Below are 16,388 nucleotides of genomic sequence, written 5' to 3'. Positions count from 1 at the left end.
TCCATGGGTATATCTGGAAGGAAGGATGTGAGGAAATTACACCAAGGAGTCGAGGAGCACTGAGACTGGGGTTTAAATAAGCAGATCTTCAAAATGAGAGGACAAGTTGATAAAGTTATCTTAAAAAAAAACCAGATGGTTTCTCGGTTTATAAATAGCAGACTAGAGGGGGAACGTCAAATCTGTACAAACCAGCGGTTAGGCTGCAGATAGTATATGGTTTCTTGTTTCAGCTGACTTATCTGAGGAAGGATGTCAAAACCTTGAAGTGGGTGCAGGAGAGATTCACTGGGCTGATCCCAGAGATGAGAAGAGACTGGAAACACTGGGGCTCTGTTCGTTAGAGGAAAGGAGATCCGTTGGGAGGGGATTACAATTATGAAAATTATGAATAAAGTAAATCAGGTGAAAAAACTCTTTCCCTGGTTGGTTATCAGAAACGAAAGAATTTGTTGGCAAAATATTGAAGGAAGAGATTTGGAGAATACTTTTCATCTGGATTGTTAGAATATAGAATTTCTGACCAGTAACTGGGAAATAATAGCTACTATAGAATTATGGAATCTTACAGTGCTGAAGGAGGTTATTTGGCCCATCGAGTCAGCACCGACCACAATCCCACCCAGGCCCTATCCCCATAACTCCATGTATTTACCCTAGCTAGTCCCTCTGACATTAAGGGGCAATTTAACATGGTCAATCCACCTAACCCACACATCTTTGGACTGTAGGAGGAAACTGGAGTACCCGGAAGAAACCCACACTGACACGGGGAGAATGTGCAAACTCCACACAGACAGTGACCCAAGCCGGAGGAGATAAATATTTGAAAAATGAAAACTGAGAGAAGGGTGTACAGGAAAGGTTGGCTCTGCTTAGAATGGATATACTGACTGGTCCAGATGATTTGCAACCCAGGTTCTAAAGGAAGTGAGGGTGGAGATAGTGATATTCTAATCTTCCAATCTTTCCTCGATATGGGGGAAGAGCCAGAGGATTGGAAAGTGGCAAACGTAACATCCTTTTTCAAGAATGGCTGTAAGGACATTCCTAGTAACTACAGGCTGGTTAGTGGTGTGTAAGGTTTTGAAAAAAATAATCAATGAAAACAATAAAACACACTTGGAGAGGTTTGAATTCATTAGGGAAAGCCAGCAGACATTCGCAAAAGATGGATCGTGCTTGACTAATTAAATCTTTGATTAAGTAACAGAAGGTTGATGGGAACGCAATGGATTTTGTCAATATGGAAATTAAGAAATGCGATGGACAAAGTACTACATAAAAGGCTGGTTAACAAAATTGAAGCCCATGGAATCATCTTGATTTAAAAAATTGGCTTAAGGAAAAATAGTGAGTCATGGTAAATGATTGTTTCTTAGACTGGAGAATAGTGGACAGTGGTTGTTTCCCAAGGGTCAGTGCTGGGTCAATTGCTTTCTTTGATATGTATAAATGATTTGGATATTGGGATACAGATTCAAATTTCAAAATTTCCTGATGATTTCAAACTTGGAGTTGTGGCTAACAGTAAGGGTAATACTGATTGACGGCAACAGGATTATAGGCTACCAGAAAGGGCTGATGAGTGGCAGAAGGGATTTAATGCAGAGATGTATGAGCAATGCATTTTGACGATGGATAGGGAGAAGCACTATAGACTTAAGGGCACAGTTCTAGAGTTTGCAGCTCAGAAAGGGGCCATTTGACACATTCGCTGGAATTTTACCACCCCGCCCGCCACAGGAATTGGAGCGGGCAAGGGGAAGACAATGGGAAGGTCCATTGACCTCGGGCAGGATTTTACGGTTTCGGGACGAGAGAGGTCATACATTCCTGTCTATTGAGTCCATTCCAGCTTTCTGTAGAGCAATCCAGTTAGTCCCAATTCCCTACTCTATCTCCATAGCCCTGTAAGAGTGCAGAGTGATTTGGGGATTCATGTGCTTAGATCTTTGAAGATAGCAGAATATACTGGGAGAGTGGTTAGCAAAGCATCCTGGATCATGAGCTTCATTAATAGAGGTTTGGAGTACAAAAGCTGGGAAGTGATGCTGAATCTTTATTAAGATCTAGTTGGTCACACCTCGAATATTATACCTAGTCCTGGCCACCACGCTTTAGGAAGGATGTGAGAGGGTGCAGAGGAGATTTACCAGAATGTTTCCAGGGATGGGGAGGGTTTCTCTGCAATGTTAGGTTGGAGAAGTTGGTTGTTCTCCTTGGAACAAAGGAGATTGAGGGGAGATTTGATAGCGGTGCTCAAGATTATTACAGACTTAGATAGGATAGGCTAAGAAAAGCTGTATCCATTAGCTGACTGTACAAGGATTAGGGGACACAGATTAAAGATTTTCGGTGAGAGATGTTGATGGGAGTGAGATGCAGGGTGTGAAGAAGAACTGTTTTATGCAGCGAGCGATAAAAACCAGACATTTGCTACTCACAAAACTGTGGAAGGAGAAACAATCAGTGATTTCAAAAGGAAATAAACTTATAGGGCTATGGGGTTGGAGTGGGAAAATGGGACTAACTGGATTGCTCTCCGGAGAGCTAGTATAGACTCAATATGTGGAGATGCCGGCGTTGGACTGGGGTAAGCACAGTAAGAAGTCTCACAACACCAGGTTAAAGTCCAACAGGTTTATTTGGTAGCAAATACCATAAGCTTTCGGAGCGCTGCTCCTTCGTCAGATGGAGTGGTCTCTGTTCTCCAATAGTGCACAGACACAGAAATCAAGTTACAGAACACTAATTAGAATGCAAATCTCTACAGCCAGCCAGGTCTTAAAAGGTACAGATAATGTGGTTGGAGGGAACATTAAACACAGGTTAAAGAGATGTGTATTGTCTCCAGACAGAACAGCTGGTGAGATTATGCAAGACCAGGGGCAAGCTGTGGGGGTTACTGATAATGTGACATAAATCCAACATCCCGGTTTAGGCCATCCTCATGTGTGCGGAACTTGGCTATCAGTTTTTGCTCAGCGACTCTGCGCTGTCGTGTGTCGCGAAGGCCGCCTTGGTGAACGCTTACCTGAAAGGCATTCAGCTTTGGATCTTCAGGTAAGCGTTCTCCAAGGCGGCCTTCGCGACACACGACAGCGCAGAGTCGCTGAGCAGAAACTGATAGCCAAGTTCCGCACACATGAGGACGGCCTAAACCGGGATGTTGGATTTATGTCACATTATCAGTAACCCCCACAGCTTGCCCCTGGTCTTGCATAATCTCACCAGCTGTTCTGTCTGGAGACAATACACATCTCTTTAACCTGTGTTTAATGTTCCCTCCAACCACATTATCTGTACCTTTTAAGACCTGGCTGGCTGTAGAGATTTGCATTCTAATTAGTATTCTGTAACTTGATTTCTGTGTCTGTGCACTGTTGGAGAACAGAGACCACTCCATCTGACGAAGGAGCAGCGCTCCGAAAGCTTATGGTATTTGCTACCAAATAAACCTGTTGGACTTTAACCTGGTGTTGTGAGACTTCTTACTGTAATAGACTCAATCGACAGGAATTTACGGCCTCGCTTGTCCTGAAACCATAAAATCCCGCCCGAGGTCAATGGACCTTCCCATTGTCTCCCCCTTGTCTGCTCCGATTCCCGTGGTAGGCGGCGGATGGTAAAATTCCGGTGAATGTGTCAAATGACCTCCTTCTGAGCTGTTCGGACTCGATGAGTTATAAAGTGGAAAGGATGGGAATGGGTCAGAGAGTGAGAGCAAGGAGATGGGCCGAATGGCTGCCTTCTGTGCTGTAAAATTTCAAATAAGTTAAGGCCCAAAGGGTAGAAGAAGGGGAGCCAGAAGCAAAGAAAAGGAGGGAGAGTGGAATATGGTTCCCATGTTTACAGTTAACAGAAGGGAAAATTGCCCTTACCTTGAATTTACCCCTCGATGTGTTATAAATCCTGTTTAAATACCCTGTAAAATCAGTTCTGAAATTCACTTCATGGCCGCAACAAAATAAGACAGTGGAATCTCTGGAATGGTTTAAAACATATTTATCAGTAAATTCATATGTCGGCATAGCAACATTGTAATGACCTCATGATGGCCATTCTTTGGCAATGACAGGAGTTCAGAGTAAATCTCTGTCTCAGCTCTTTGTAGGTTCTGGTCTGTGCTTGTACTCCTCCAGATGAGACAGCATCCAACTGGAAGGTATCATCATTACGGATGTCAGGACAAAGAAGCCTATGGCCTGCTCCTGTAACACAAAACAACAGCTGGTGTGAGGGTCACCCCCAGCTAGAGAGACTAAACCAACAGCTGGAATGAGGCTGCTGGTCTCTCATTCAAGCCTGGGACTTCAAGTCACCTTCACTCAATGCTCCTTCACTCACTATCCTTCCCGCCGTTCAGCATGTCCCATCCGACGGTGCAGCAGAGCGTATTGCACTGACAGCAGCAATATAGATTTTTGTGCTTAGAGTTCTGGAGTGGAGTTTTACCCACAACCCCTGATGCAGAGAGAGAGAGGGAGAGCGAGAGAGAGACATTCATTGAGCCAATGGCCAGGAAGAGTCAGTACAGAATTTGAACGGAGCATTTTCCATTACCTATTGGTGGAATATTAACAGAGCTTATTTGACATTTCCAAAGTTAATACTTGTGTCAATAAACATCTTTTGGCGAAGTTCCAGAAAGCCTCTGTCTGTGAGGCTCTCCATGATTTAGCAGATGCGAGCACTTAAGAGTCAGTGGGGGCAATCTTACCAAAACAATTCTAAGTGCTGAACGAGTGTGAAAATGGGAGAGTTTCAGATCTGTTTTTCTGGCAAGGCCGCAAATGAAATCTTGCGCCATTTAGTGCTAAAAATGATGCACAATCTGTTTCACGCCAGTAGGGGGAATGGGTGGGGCCTAAGCTCGCCAGAAAGCTAGAAAACCCAATTGCGCATGCACACATCTTTCTGTTCTGTGTAACCCCCTCAGCCTCTCCATCCCCTGAATGCCCCCCACCAATCACTATCCTCCCCAGCTGATTGACCTCCCCACTGCCTTGGATATCACCCCCCTCCCCTGGCCGATCGCACACACCCACCGCCCCCCTCCCCAGCTCGGTTGATCACCGCCCTAGTAAATCACCGATTGCAGAGTGTGCAGCTTCCCCACCCCCCAGCCAATCCCCAATTGCAGAGTGTGCTTTCACCTTCCCTGCCTGCCTCCCCTTAGGCCCTGCCCCCATCAGGTCCCACCCCTTCCCATTAGGCCCCACCCCCTCAGGCCCCACCTTACGTGATCCTTATGGGTGAGTACCTTCACCAGCAAGGGGACCATATGTGATCCGCTATAATATGAGGCCACTAAGGCAAGTGAGCCCAGACAATTGTGTCCCGGGCTCACTAATAAAATTTAAATCATCATTTAAATAGATTTAAATATTCTAATCAGTGTCATGCCCTTCCCGGGTGCAAAGTTGATCTTGTTGGAATCCAAGCCCGATAATGTCAGAAGAGATGAGAAACTGGGCGCGAACCCAATTTTCCGCCTCTCATGCGATCTTGCTGGCTCGCTCTGCCCATTAACCAGTGGGACAAGCTGGTTAGATCATCCCCAATGTGTCTGATATCTCTCACACACTCTCTGCTTGGGTTCTACTCCAGACTTCTCCTGACATGTTCGATATAGTTTGAACCAACAGGTTATAAAACAAACCAATGGCCTGTCCTCAAACTGTCCTGACAGTGTTTACACAAACACTGGAATTGAAACCCACTCTCACTATCTGTCACTCACTCAACCCCACACTCACTGACAGTCACTCACTGACCCTCAGTCACTGACCCTCAGTCACTGACCCTCACTTGCTGACCCTCACTCACTGACCCATCACTCGCTGACCCTCACTCACTGTCTTTCACTCACGGGCCCTCACTCGCTGGCCCTCACTCACTGACCCATCACTCGCTGACCCTCACTCATTGGCCCTCACTCACTGACCCATCACTCGCTGACCCTCACTCAATGGCCCTCACTCACTGACCTATCACTCTGACCTTCACATACTGACTTTAAGACCATAAGAAATGGTAACAACAGTAGGCCATTCGGCCCCTTGAGCCTGCTCTGCCATTCAATAGGATCATGGTTGATCCAACATTCCTCTCATCTGCTTTCCTGCCCTTTCCCCGTAACCCTTGAGTCCCTTAGTGATCAAAAATCTATCTATCTCAGCCTTAAATATACATAAGGCCACAGCTCTCTATGGCAAGTCTCACAACCCTTTTGAAAAAATAAATTCCTCCTCATCTCAGTCTTAAATTGGTGCCCCATTATTCTTAGACTATGCACTCTGGTCCTAGACTCTCCCTTGAGGGGAATCATCCTCTCAGCATTTACCCTGTCAAGCCCCTTAAGAATCCTATATGTTTCAATGGGATCACCACTCATTCTTCCAAATTCCAATGAGTAGAGTCCCAACCTGTTTAAGCTTTCCTCATCAGACAAGCCCTCCATACCGGGGAACGTCCTAGTGAATCTTCTCTGAACTACCTCCAATGCAATAATATCTTTCCTTAAATAAGGGACTGCTCACCGTGCTCCAGATGCGGTCTCATGAGTTGTGCAGTTGCAGCAAGACTTCCCTACTCTTATACTCCAACCTACTTGAAATAAGGGCCAACATTCCATGAGCCTTCCTGATTACCTGCTGCTCCTGTGTTCTAGTTTTCTGTCTTTCATGCACAAGTACCTCCAAGTCCCATTTCCTCTCATTCACTCACTGACCCCTCAGTGATCAGCGCTCACACTCCTCATTCACTGTCCCCTCATTGACCCTTTACTCATTGGCCCCATACTCTGATCACTCACACACACTGTCTCTTCACTGCCCCCTCACTCATTGACCTCCTCACTCACTGGCTCCCTCACTCACTAACTTCTCACTCTGACATATGCACTGTCTCTTCACTCTGGCCCTCATTCACTGCCCCCTCACTCTAACCCTCACACTGCCCCTTCATTCACTGTCCCCCAACTCTCTAACACCTCATTCTGACACACACTAAGGGTGACACAGTGGGTTAGCACTGCTGCCAAACAGCGCCAGGGACCCGGGTTCGATTCCCGGCTTGGGTCACTGTCTGTGCGGAGTCTGCACATTCTCCCCGTGTCTGCGTGGGTTTCCTCCAGGTGCTCTGGTTTCCTCCCAGTCTGAAAGACGTGCTGATTAGGTGCATTGGCCATGCTAAATTCTCCCTCAATGTACCCGAACAGGTGCTGGAGTGTGGGCGACTAGGGGATTTTCACAGTAACTTCATTGCAGTGTTAATGTAAGCCTACTTGTGACACTAATAAATAAACTTTTAAACTTTAAATTATCTTCTCACTCTGACCATCACTCACTGACCCCCTCACTCTCTAACGCCCCCCACTCTGACCACTCAGCCACTGTACCCTCACTCACTGACCCCATTCTCTCCCCTCACTCTGCCCCCACTTTATCCCCTATTCTCTCTCCCTCACTATTTGTACCCCTCTCTCTCCTCGCTCTGTTTCCCCCCACACTCCTGGCTCCGGACCCCGGGTTGCTTTGCAGTCACTCACCGCGACTGTCAGCTCCTCCTTCGCGGGTTTGGACGCGATCCTCGCCCTGGGCATGAGCTGCTGCCGCCTTTGGGCGATCAGGAAGCGGAGCCCCCGGAACAGGGGGCGACTCAATCCCTGCATCTCCCTACAACAAGCGCACGTCTCTCGGAGAAGCGGTACGGGTCCGATTGCAGCTGAATGACCTTCAGAAGTGGAACCAATTCACACCGACTGGCACTGGGTGCAGGCAACAAGTAGCAGCAGCAGCTCAACTGGGAGCGACCAACCCACAGGAGATACCCACCTAACTGAAAATAACCCCCCTCCTCCCCGCTGAGAAATAAACCCCTTCACTGGGAATAAACTCCATTCACTGAGAATAATCTCCTAACTGAAAATAACAACTCAGCAGAAATGCCCACAACCTGGGAGTAAACACATCATTGGGAATAGAAACATCACCGGGAATAAATTCCGTGAATTTTAAACCTCCTCCATTAAGAATAAACAACCCTCACTGGGAGTTCTCATAGTCCAACTCCATTTTCAGCCAATGAAGTATTTTCACAACAGTTATTTATCAGTGTCACAAGTAAGCTTACATTATTAACACGGCAATGAAGTTACTCTAAAAATCCCCTAGTCGCCACATTCCGGAGCCTGTTCGATTTGATTTGTATTCGTAATACAATTAAAAGTTTTGTTTCTTGCGCGCTATACAGACAAAGCATACCGTTCATAGAGAAAGTAATCAGAGAGTGCAGAATGTAGTGTTACAGTCATAGCTCGGGTGTAGAGAAAGATCAACTTCATGCAAGGTAAGTCCATTTAAAACTCTGATGGCAGCAGGGAAGAAGCTGTTCTTGAGTCAGTTGGTATGTGACCTCAGACTTTTGTATCTCTTTCCTGACGGAAGAAGGTGGAAGAGAGAATGTTCGGGGTGCATGGGGTCCTTAATTATGCTGGCTATTTTGCCAAGGCAGCGGGAAGTGAAGACAGAGTCAATGGATGGGAGGCTGGTTTGCATGATGGATTGGGCAACATTCACAATCTTTTGTAGTTTCTTGTGGTCTTGGGCAGAGCAGGAGCCATACTAAGCTGTGATACAACCAGAAAGAATGCTTTCTATGGTGCATCTGTAAAAGTTGGTGAGAGTCATAGCTGACATGCCAAATTTCCTTAGTCTTCTGAGAAAGTAGAGGCATTGGTGGGCTTTCTTAACTATAGTGTCAGCATGGGGGGACCAGGATAGGTTGTTGGTGATCAGGACACCTAAAAATTTGAAGCTTTCGACCATTTCTACTTCGTCCCTGTTGATATAGACAGGTTAAAGTCCAACAGGTTTATTTGGTAGCACAAGCTTTTGGAGTGTCGCTCCTTCTTCAGGTGAGTGTCTGCTGTAGAGCTGGTGTATGAGGTGGTTGAGGAGTGTGAGAGAGGTGCGATGGTAAAGTCTCTCAGCGTAGTCTGTGTTATAGGTTGACCTGAGTGGGTTCATGATCTGTAGTCCTTTCGGTATCTTGTCTGCTTTCTTGCATCTTTGTAGAAAGTTGATGTACGCGATCTTCTTGAAGATCCTCTCCACTTGGAGCTGGCAGTTTGCAATGTCGATGGTAGCCATGATATGGAGATGCCAGCATTGGACTGGGGTAAGCACAGTAAGAAGTCTCACAACACCAGGTTAAAGTCCAACAGGTTTATTTGGTAGCACAAGCTTTCGGAGTGTCACTCTCCCAGTACCTCCCCTTGAAGAGCCTCATTATTTTCCTTTAACAGTACAGCACTCCCTCAGCAGCTTCTTCATAAGTGCATCCTCTCTGACATTTAGCATTCCCTCAGCATTGCCCCTCTGGCAATGCAGCGCTCCCTCAGTCCTGACCCTGTGACAGTGCAGTGCTCCCTCAGTCCTGAGTCTCTGACAGTGCAGCGCTCCCTCAGCACTGACCCTCTGACAGTGCAATGCTCTCTCAGTCCTGACCCTGTGACAGTGCAGTGCTCCCTCAGTCCTGACCCTGTGACAGTGCAGTGCTCCCTCAGTACTGACCCTCTGACAGTGCAGCACTCCCTCAGTCCTGACCCTCTGACAGTGCAGTGGTCCCTCAGCACTGACCCTCTGACAGTGCAGCACTGATGTGGAGATGCCGGCGTTGGACTGGGGTAAACACAGTAAGAAGTTTAACAACACCAGGTTAAAGTCCAACAGGTTTATTTGGTAGCAAAAGCCACACAAGCTTTCGGAGCTCCAAGCCCCTTCTTCAGGTGAGTAAGGGGCTTGGAGTTCCGAAAGCTTGTGTGGCTTTTGCTACCAAATAAACCTGTTGGACTTTAACCTGGTGTTGTTAAACTTCTTACTGTGCAGCACTCCCTCAGTCCTGACCCTGTGACAGTGCAGCGCTCCCTCAGTCCTGAGTCTCTGACAGTGCAGCACTCCCTTAGTACTGACCCTCTGACAGTGCAGCGCTCCCTCAGTACTGACCCTCTGACAGTGCAGTGCTCCCTCAGTACTGACCCTCTGACAGTGCAGCATTCCCTCAGTACTGGCCCTCTGCAGTGCAGCACTTCCTCCTACTCCACCGGGACTGTCAGTATTGATTTTTTGCTATACTCTGAGCTTAAGCTGATAATCTCCCTTCAGTGAGGCAAGGACAATTAAGGGCTACAATCAAAAGCCTTTATTGAAAATTTAGAAATTTTAATTTTGTTGTAGTGTTACACATCCCAATCCCAGAAAATACCTCCATTAAAATGATTTGCACTCAAATATTGCCGCAGCTTAAAAATACCAATCAACTCCCAAACATCTGCTGTCCCCACTTGCTCACGTGCTGGAGGTTACCTCCTGTGAGCCACCCTAGTGAGAGTTCAGGCTCGAGGGCACCTCACTGCTGAACTTCACTCACCCTCATGCACACACTCTTGCAAGGGACAACAGAGAACAATGAAAATTCCTTTGTCTGTCTGTGGTGTCCTGCTGCAGCAGAATGTTTTAATGGGTGAAACATCTTAATCCCTGGTTTAAACAAGTTAAAAGAATACCTCCACCTAATTTAAATTGCAACACTGAACTTTGAGCTAAAATGCAAACTATATGTCCAGGCGTGTTTTGTGTGTCCTGAACCCAATCTTGGTGTTTGATGCCTGTGCAGCTTCCACAACTGAGTGTTCAGGGGTGGATTGTGCGATCAGTTGGGAGTAGGTTGACTCCAAGCTCCTTCGCGACAGAGTTCTGAAAAAAAAGAATGTTAGTACCAGGAAAAGAAAGCGGTTAAAGCAATGGGACCACAATACTGGACTTCGTCTGAAGGACAAAGTGGTGTCAAACATTAATTGATCAAAAACTAAACAGAATAGTTACTGATTTGTCACAGTAAATGTCTGCGTGACCCTGTCACATGTGAGCCCTGTCACATGTGGGACCTGTTACATGTGGATCCTGTCATACGCAGGCCCTGTCACATGATAGTCCTGTTACATTTAGGCCCTGTCACATGCTGGCCCTGTTCATGTGGACCTTGTAATATGTGGTCCTGTCATGCGGTATCCCCATCAAACACTGTTCCTATCACACATGAGCCCCATACACAGTCCCATGTTTGACAGGGCCTGTGGATAGTGTGTGATGCTGTGGGACCCTGTCACATGCAGGCCCTGTCACATGTGATCTCGTCACCGGTGGGCTCGTCATATGTGATCCCTATCACACAGTTCCCATCAAAAACTGTTCCATTACACACGCAGCGCATCACGCATGGGTCCTGTCACACATTGGTCCTGCAATATGTGGTTCGCAGCACACACAGGCCCCATCATACATGGTCCAGGTCACACATGGCCCCTGCACATGTGGATCCCGTCACACACCTTCCTTGTCACACTCTGTTCCCATCACCTATGGGTTCCAATCACACCTATCCTGACACGTGTCGACCCTGTTACACACGGGTGCAGTCACACATGGGCTCCACCACGTGTGGGTGTTGTCACAGGGAGGCTCTATCATGCATGTGCCCCATCACATACCTTTCTCATCACATGCAGGCCCCATCAAATGCTGGCCTTGTCACACCCAGTGCCCTGTCCATGCAAGGTCTAGCACACTGTCACATGTTTACTCATTCTACTACACCTGTAGTCTTTGTGTAGCCTGCTTTTCAGCATTAGTTCATTTCTAATCTCTTGATGTGTCGTGGCATTCTGGAATGTGGAGCTCCTTCCTATTTTTAATGATTTACATTTGTTGCTAGTCCTCTATTTTAGAGTTTCTCTTTGTTGTTTCACAATACTGGAAGCCAATGTCCCTCCGCCCCCCCCCCCCCCCCCCCCCCCCCCCCCCACCCTCCAGCCTGTCCCCTGCCACCAGTTCAATCACCCTTTGTCTTTCTAAAGTTTGGCACTCCAGCTTTTTACTGACTGACTGACAGAGCAGCTGAACTGTGGGCGGACTCTCACCATGTGATCAACGACATTGACGTGATAGGGAATGGCATCGTAACGGTCACATTCTGCCATGTGAAGTGCTTCTGGGTCTCCGGGGATCAGCACAGGAAGGCTAGGTTCACTCTGTGAGGGTTTAAACACATTGCACCGTTTAACACAGTTTAATGCAAACTGAGACATTACCACCCAAAGCCCATACTCAACACACCACAGAACAGCTGGTTAGGACAGAGGATGGGATCAATCAGTTAAATGTCCAGGAGACACCAGCTGCTATCTCTTTGCCAGTTATTAGTACAACTCAGAGGGTCAAACTTTGACAAGAATATTATACTGGCGGATTTTGCTTCATCTGACAACATGATTGTAATATTTCAACATAACATTCCTTTGTTATTTTAGTTTATTGTAAGTCCAGTCTTGACTAATACAGTTTTACACAGGTTGATTCATTGTAGTAGAAATTAAAAAGGCTGCAATCCACCATCAGGGACAGAGTGACTGAGCATTTGAACATTCACATGCTGATTGGAGTTCGCATGGACTTACATCAGGCTGGTCACATCTGATAAATCCTGTTAAGGTTACTAACCTGGTATACAGATAATGTCTCTGGTGCGGTCTTCCAGACATGTGATAAGGTTTCACACAAGTGATTTGTAGAATGATAGGCTGCTACATTACAGGAGACCATTTGGTCCATTGTGGCACATGCCACTCTATCCAATTAGTCCCACTCTCCTGTTACTTTTGAATTTGTGCATTCCAGACCACAACTCACAGTGTAAAATAATGTTTCTTTATGCCATCTCAGGTTATTTTGCCAATCACTTTAAATGTGTCCCCTGGTTACTGACCCTCTTGCTACTGGGAAGGGAGTAAGTAAGAGGAAGCGATCAAATCGTCCCTTAACATACTCCGCTCTGAAGAGAATACTCTTAGATTCTTAAGTCTCTCCATATAACCCCTTCCTGGTCCTGTTCTCGTAAATCTCCTCTGCATTTTCTTCAAGGCTTTGACATCCTTCCTAAGGTGCAATGCCCAAAATTAGACACGATATTCCAGATGTTTCATTAAAATGATTGACAAAAGAATGCAAAACTTTGAAGGTTACTTCGTGACGTGGGCTGGTGGCTAGTTGGGATGATGTGGAGATGCCGGCGTTGGACTGGGGTGAACACAGTAAGAAGTCTCATGGTATTGCTACCAAATAAACCTGTTGGACTTTAACCTGGTGTTGTGAGACTTCTTACTGTGGCTAGTTGGGAGGCAGCAAATAGGATGAATAGGTTAGTTCTCTCTTTCCTGAGTTGTGACACATTCAAACTGGTGGGCTGAATAGCTTCCTCTTGTGCCTTAAATGACTCTAAATAGGTCATGGCTGATCAATACCTTAACCCTGTTTACCCTGCCTTTCCCCACACCCCTTGATACCCTCACCCAACAAAGGTCTGTTGGTCTCAGGTCTTGAAGGCTCCAATTATGTCAGCAACCACAGACTTTTGGGAAGAGGATTTCAGATTTCTACTAAAAAGAAAGGCTTTTGTCATCACTGGACATCTTAAAGCACATTACAGCCAATGAAGTAATTTTGAAGTGTAGTCACTGTTGTAATGTAGAAATGCAGCAACTGATTTGTATACAGCAATATCCGATAAACAGCAATGTGATAATGACTAGGCACTGGCTGGGATTTCCCAGCCCCGTCCGCCGCTGATCTTCCCGTCCCGCCAAAATGCAATGGAAAAGTCTGGCCTGCCCGCATTCCCTGCGGCGCATCTCACCATGGCAGGGGTGGAAAATCCCAGCCAATCTGTTTTTGTGATGCTGATTGAGGAATAAATATTGGACAGGACATTTGGGGATAACTCCCCTGTTCTTCAAAATAGTGTTGTCGGATCTTTTATGTCTAACCGAGAGGGTCTCGATTTAATACCTCAAAGCCAAAAGGTCCCTCAAGGAACTTGGAGTACAAAGAGGAGGAATAAAAGCAAAATAGTGCGAATGCTGGTAATCTGAAATAGAAACAGAAAATGCTGGAAAACCCAACATCTGCGGAGAAAGAAGCAGAGTTAATGTTTTGAGTAACTCGTTTTAACAGTATTTCCTGTTTTATTAGAAGAGGAAATTATGCTTCAATTGTACAGAGCCTTAGTCAGACCCCACCCGCAGTAACTGCTTTTCAGATCTGGGTTCAAAGCTTCAGGAAGGATATATTGGGCTTGGAAGAGTGCCATGCAGATTCACTAGGATTATACTGCTGCTTAAAGGGTTAAATTACAAGGACAGGCTGCATAATCAGCTTGTGTTCTCTTGGGATTTGAAGAGTAATGCATGGTCCAATTGTTTAAAATGATAAAGGGGTTTGGTAGATGGGCCATAGCTGTGAGAATCAATATTGGCTGTCAGAGTAAGCCCAAAAACTAGAGATCAGTCAATTTAATCTTGCTGGTGAGAAAGCTTTTAGAAGTTATAATCTGGGGTAAAATTAACAGTCACTTTGACAAATCTACATTAAAGAAAACCAGCAAGGATTTGTTAAAGTCTTATCTTGTTAATTTGACAACTTTTTGATGAGTTGATAGCAATGATTGATGAAGATAATGCAGTTGATATAGTATATATGGACTTTCAAAAGGCTTTCGTTAAATTGCCACATAACAGGCTTCTCAGCAAAGTTGAAGCCCATGGAACAAAAGGCATAATGGCAGCATGGATACCATGCTGGCTGCGTGCAGAAAACATAGCAGTGGTGGATGTTTGTTTTTTGGACTGGAGGAAGATATGCAGTGGGGTTCCCCAGGGGTCAGTACTAAGAGCACTATTTTTCTTGTTTGATATTAATGAGACTTGAGTGTGCAGGACATAATTTCAAAAATTTCTGATGACACAAAACCTGGAAGTAATGTGAACTATGAGGAAGATAATGCTAGACTTCAAGTGGAACTAGATTGTGGAATGGCAAACACATGGCAGATGACATTTAATGCAGAGAATTGTGAAGTGATACATTTTGGTAGGTGGAATGTGGAAAGGCAATACAAAATAAAGGGTACGATTCTAGAGCAGGTGGAAGAACAGAAAGACCTGGGGATATGTGAGCATAAATCATCGAAGGTGGCAGGGCTGGTTGAACAAGGGATTAAAAATGTTTATGGGATTCTAGGCTTTATAAATAGATGTATAGTGCACAAAAGCAAGGAAGTTATAATGAACTTTTCTCAAACAGTGATTCAGTCTCAACTGGAGTATTGTGTCCAATTCTGTGCACCACACTTTAAGAAGGATGTTAAGGCATTATAGGAGGTATAGAAAAGAGTAACGAAAATGAGGGACTTCAGTTATGTAGAAAGATTGGCGAAGCCAGGGCTGTTCTCCTTAAAGAAAAGTTTGAGGAGAGATTTGATAGAAGTGTTCAGAATTACGAAGAGTTCAGACAGAACGGTAGCACAGTGGTTAGCACTGCTGCTTCACAGCTCCAGGGTCCCGGGTTCGATTCCCGGCTCAGGTCACTGTCTGTGTGGAGTTTGCACATTCTCCTCGTGTCTGCGTGGGTTTCCTCCGGGTGCTCCGGTTTCCTCCCACAGTCCAAAGATGTGCGGGTTAGGTTGATTGGCCAGGTTAAAAATTGCCCCTTAGAGTCCTGAGATGTGTACATTAGCGGGTAAAATATGTGGGGGTAGGGCCTGGGTGGGATTGTGGTCGGTGCAGACTCGATGGGCCAAATGCCTCCTTCTGCACTGTAGGGTTTCTATGATTTCTATGAACACATCGGGAAAAATGCTCCTGTTGGCAGAAGTATTCAGAACTAGAGAATATTAATCTAATATAATTGCGGAAGAACCAACGGCAATAAAAGGACAACCTTTCTTACACAACGAGTGGCTAGGATCTGGAGTTCACAGATACAGTCTATCGAAAGGGTATTTGGCATTATCGATAGAGAAAGAAATTACAGGGCAATGGGAAAAGGGTGGGAAGTGGGACTAACTGAGTTAAAGGGATCTAAAATGGACACAATGGGCTGAATGATTCTATAACAATGGGGCATCAACTTAATATCTGAACCAGTCTGTTCAGGAGCAATGTCAGAAAGTTAACCAGTTATACTAATTGTTGGTTCTCTGGGGCATAAAAAGAAAATCAGAACTTTATTCTTATTGCCATTTAAAAAAAAAATGTATTTCCCTCTGGACCAAAAAGGTGACAGCTACAAGTCACATGACCACAGGGTTGGCCCTTTGTCTGGGAGCAACTACCCCCAGGAGTTACAAGAACAAAATAATTATTTTCTCAGCCATTGGTAACTCATAGCTCATTGTACTGACAACTTAAAACCATGAAAACCAAGAGACTTGACATTTAAACTTGTTTTAATTGCAGAACTACTTAGACACTCATATCACAGGCCCAT

The 16,388-nt window shown here is 45.6% G+C and overlaps 2 protein-coding genes across 2 annotated transcripts in view; both read right to left on the bottom strand.

Annotated features, from left to right (window-relative positions):
- Nucleotides 1-3,991: 3,991 nt before the first annotated feature.
- LOC144499188 (cytochrome c oxidase subunit 8B, mitochondrial-like) lies at nucleotides 3,992-7,811 on the bottom strand. The gene is made up of 2 exons (XM_078221289.1): nucleotides 7,556-7,811; nucleotides 3,992-4,214 (listed from the first exon to the last, which is right to left on the bottom strand). The coding sequence occupies exons 1-2, from the start codon at nucleotides 7,676-7,678 to the stop codon at nucleotides 4,104-4,106; spliced, it is 234 nt and encodes a 77-aa protein (XP_078077415.1). The 5' UTR covers nucleotides 7,679-7,811; the 3' UTR covers nucleotides 3,992-4,103.
- Nucleotides 7,812-9,220: 1,409 nt separating this feature from the next.
- LOC144498916 (putative oxidoreductase YjmC) overlaps nucleotides 9,221-16,388 on the bottom strand; it is a 63,135-nt gene continuing 55,967 nt past the window's right edge. The window contains exons 10-12 of the mRNA XM_078220818.1: nucleotides 11,987-12,097; nucleotides 9,615-10,763; nucleotides 9,221-9,549 (exon numbers count right to left, since the gene is read on the bottom strand). Coding sequence (XP_078076944.1) covers nucleotides 10,701-10,763; nucleotides 11,987-12,097 — 174 coding nt within the window. The 3' untranslated portion in view covers nucleotides 9,221-9,549; nucleotides 9,615-10,700. The remainder of the gene's footprint in view (nucleotides 9,550-9,614; nucleotides 10,764-11,986; nucleotides 12,098-16,388) is intronic.

Source organism: Mustelus asterias, chromosome 9 (assembly GCF_964213995.1).
Source record: "Mustelus asterias chromosome 9, sMusAst1.hap1.1, whole genome shotgun sequence".
Classification (NCBI taxonomy): Eukaryota; Metazoa; Chordata; class Chondrichthyes; order Carcharhiniformes; family Triakidae; genus Mustelus; species Mustelus asterias.
This window is presented reverse-complemented; position numbering and strand designations above follow the sequence as displayed.

Coding starts and splice junctions, on each gene's coding strand:
- LOC144499188 (XM_078221289.1), bottom strand. CDS start 7,678: ATGCAGGGATTGAGTCGCCCCCTGTTCCGGGGGCTCCGCTTCCTGATC. Junction 4,215..7,555: donor AGGAGGAGCTGACAGTCGCG/GTGAGTGACTGC, acceptor TTTGTGTTACAG/GAGCAGGCCATAGGCTTCTT.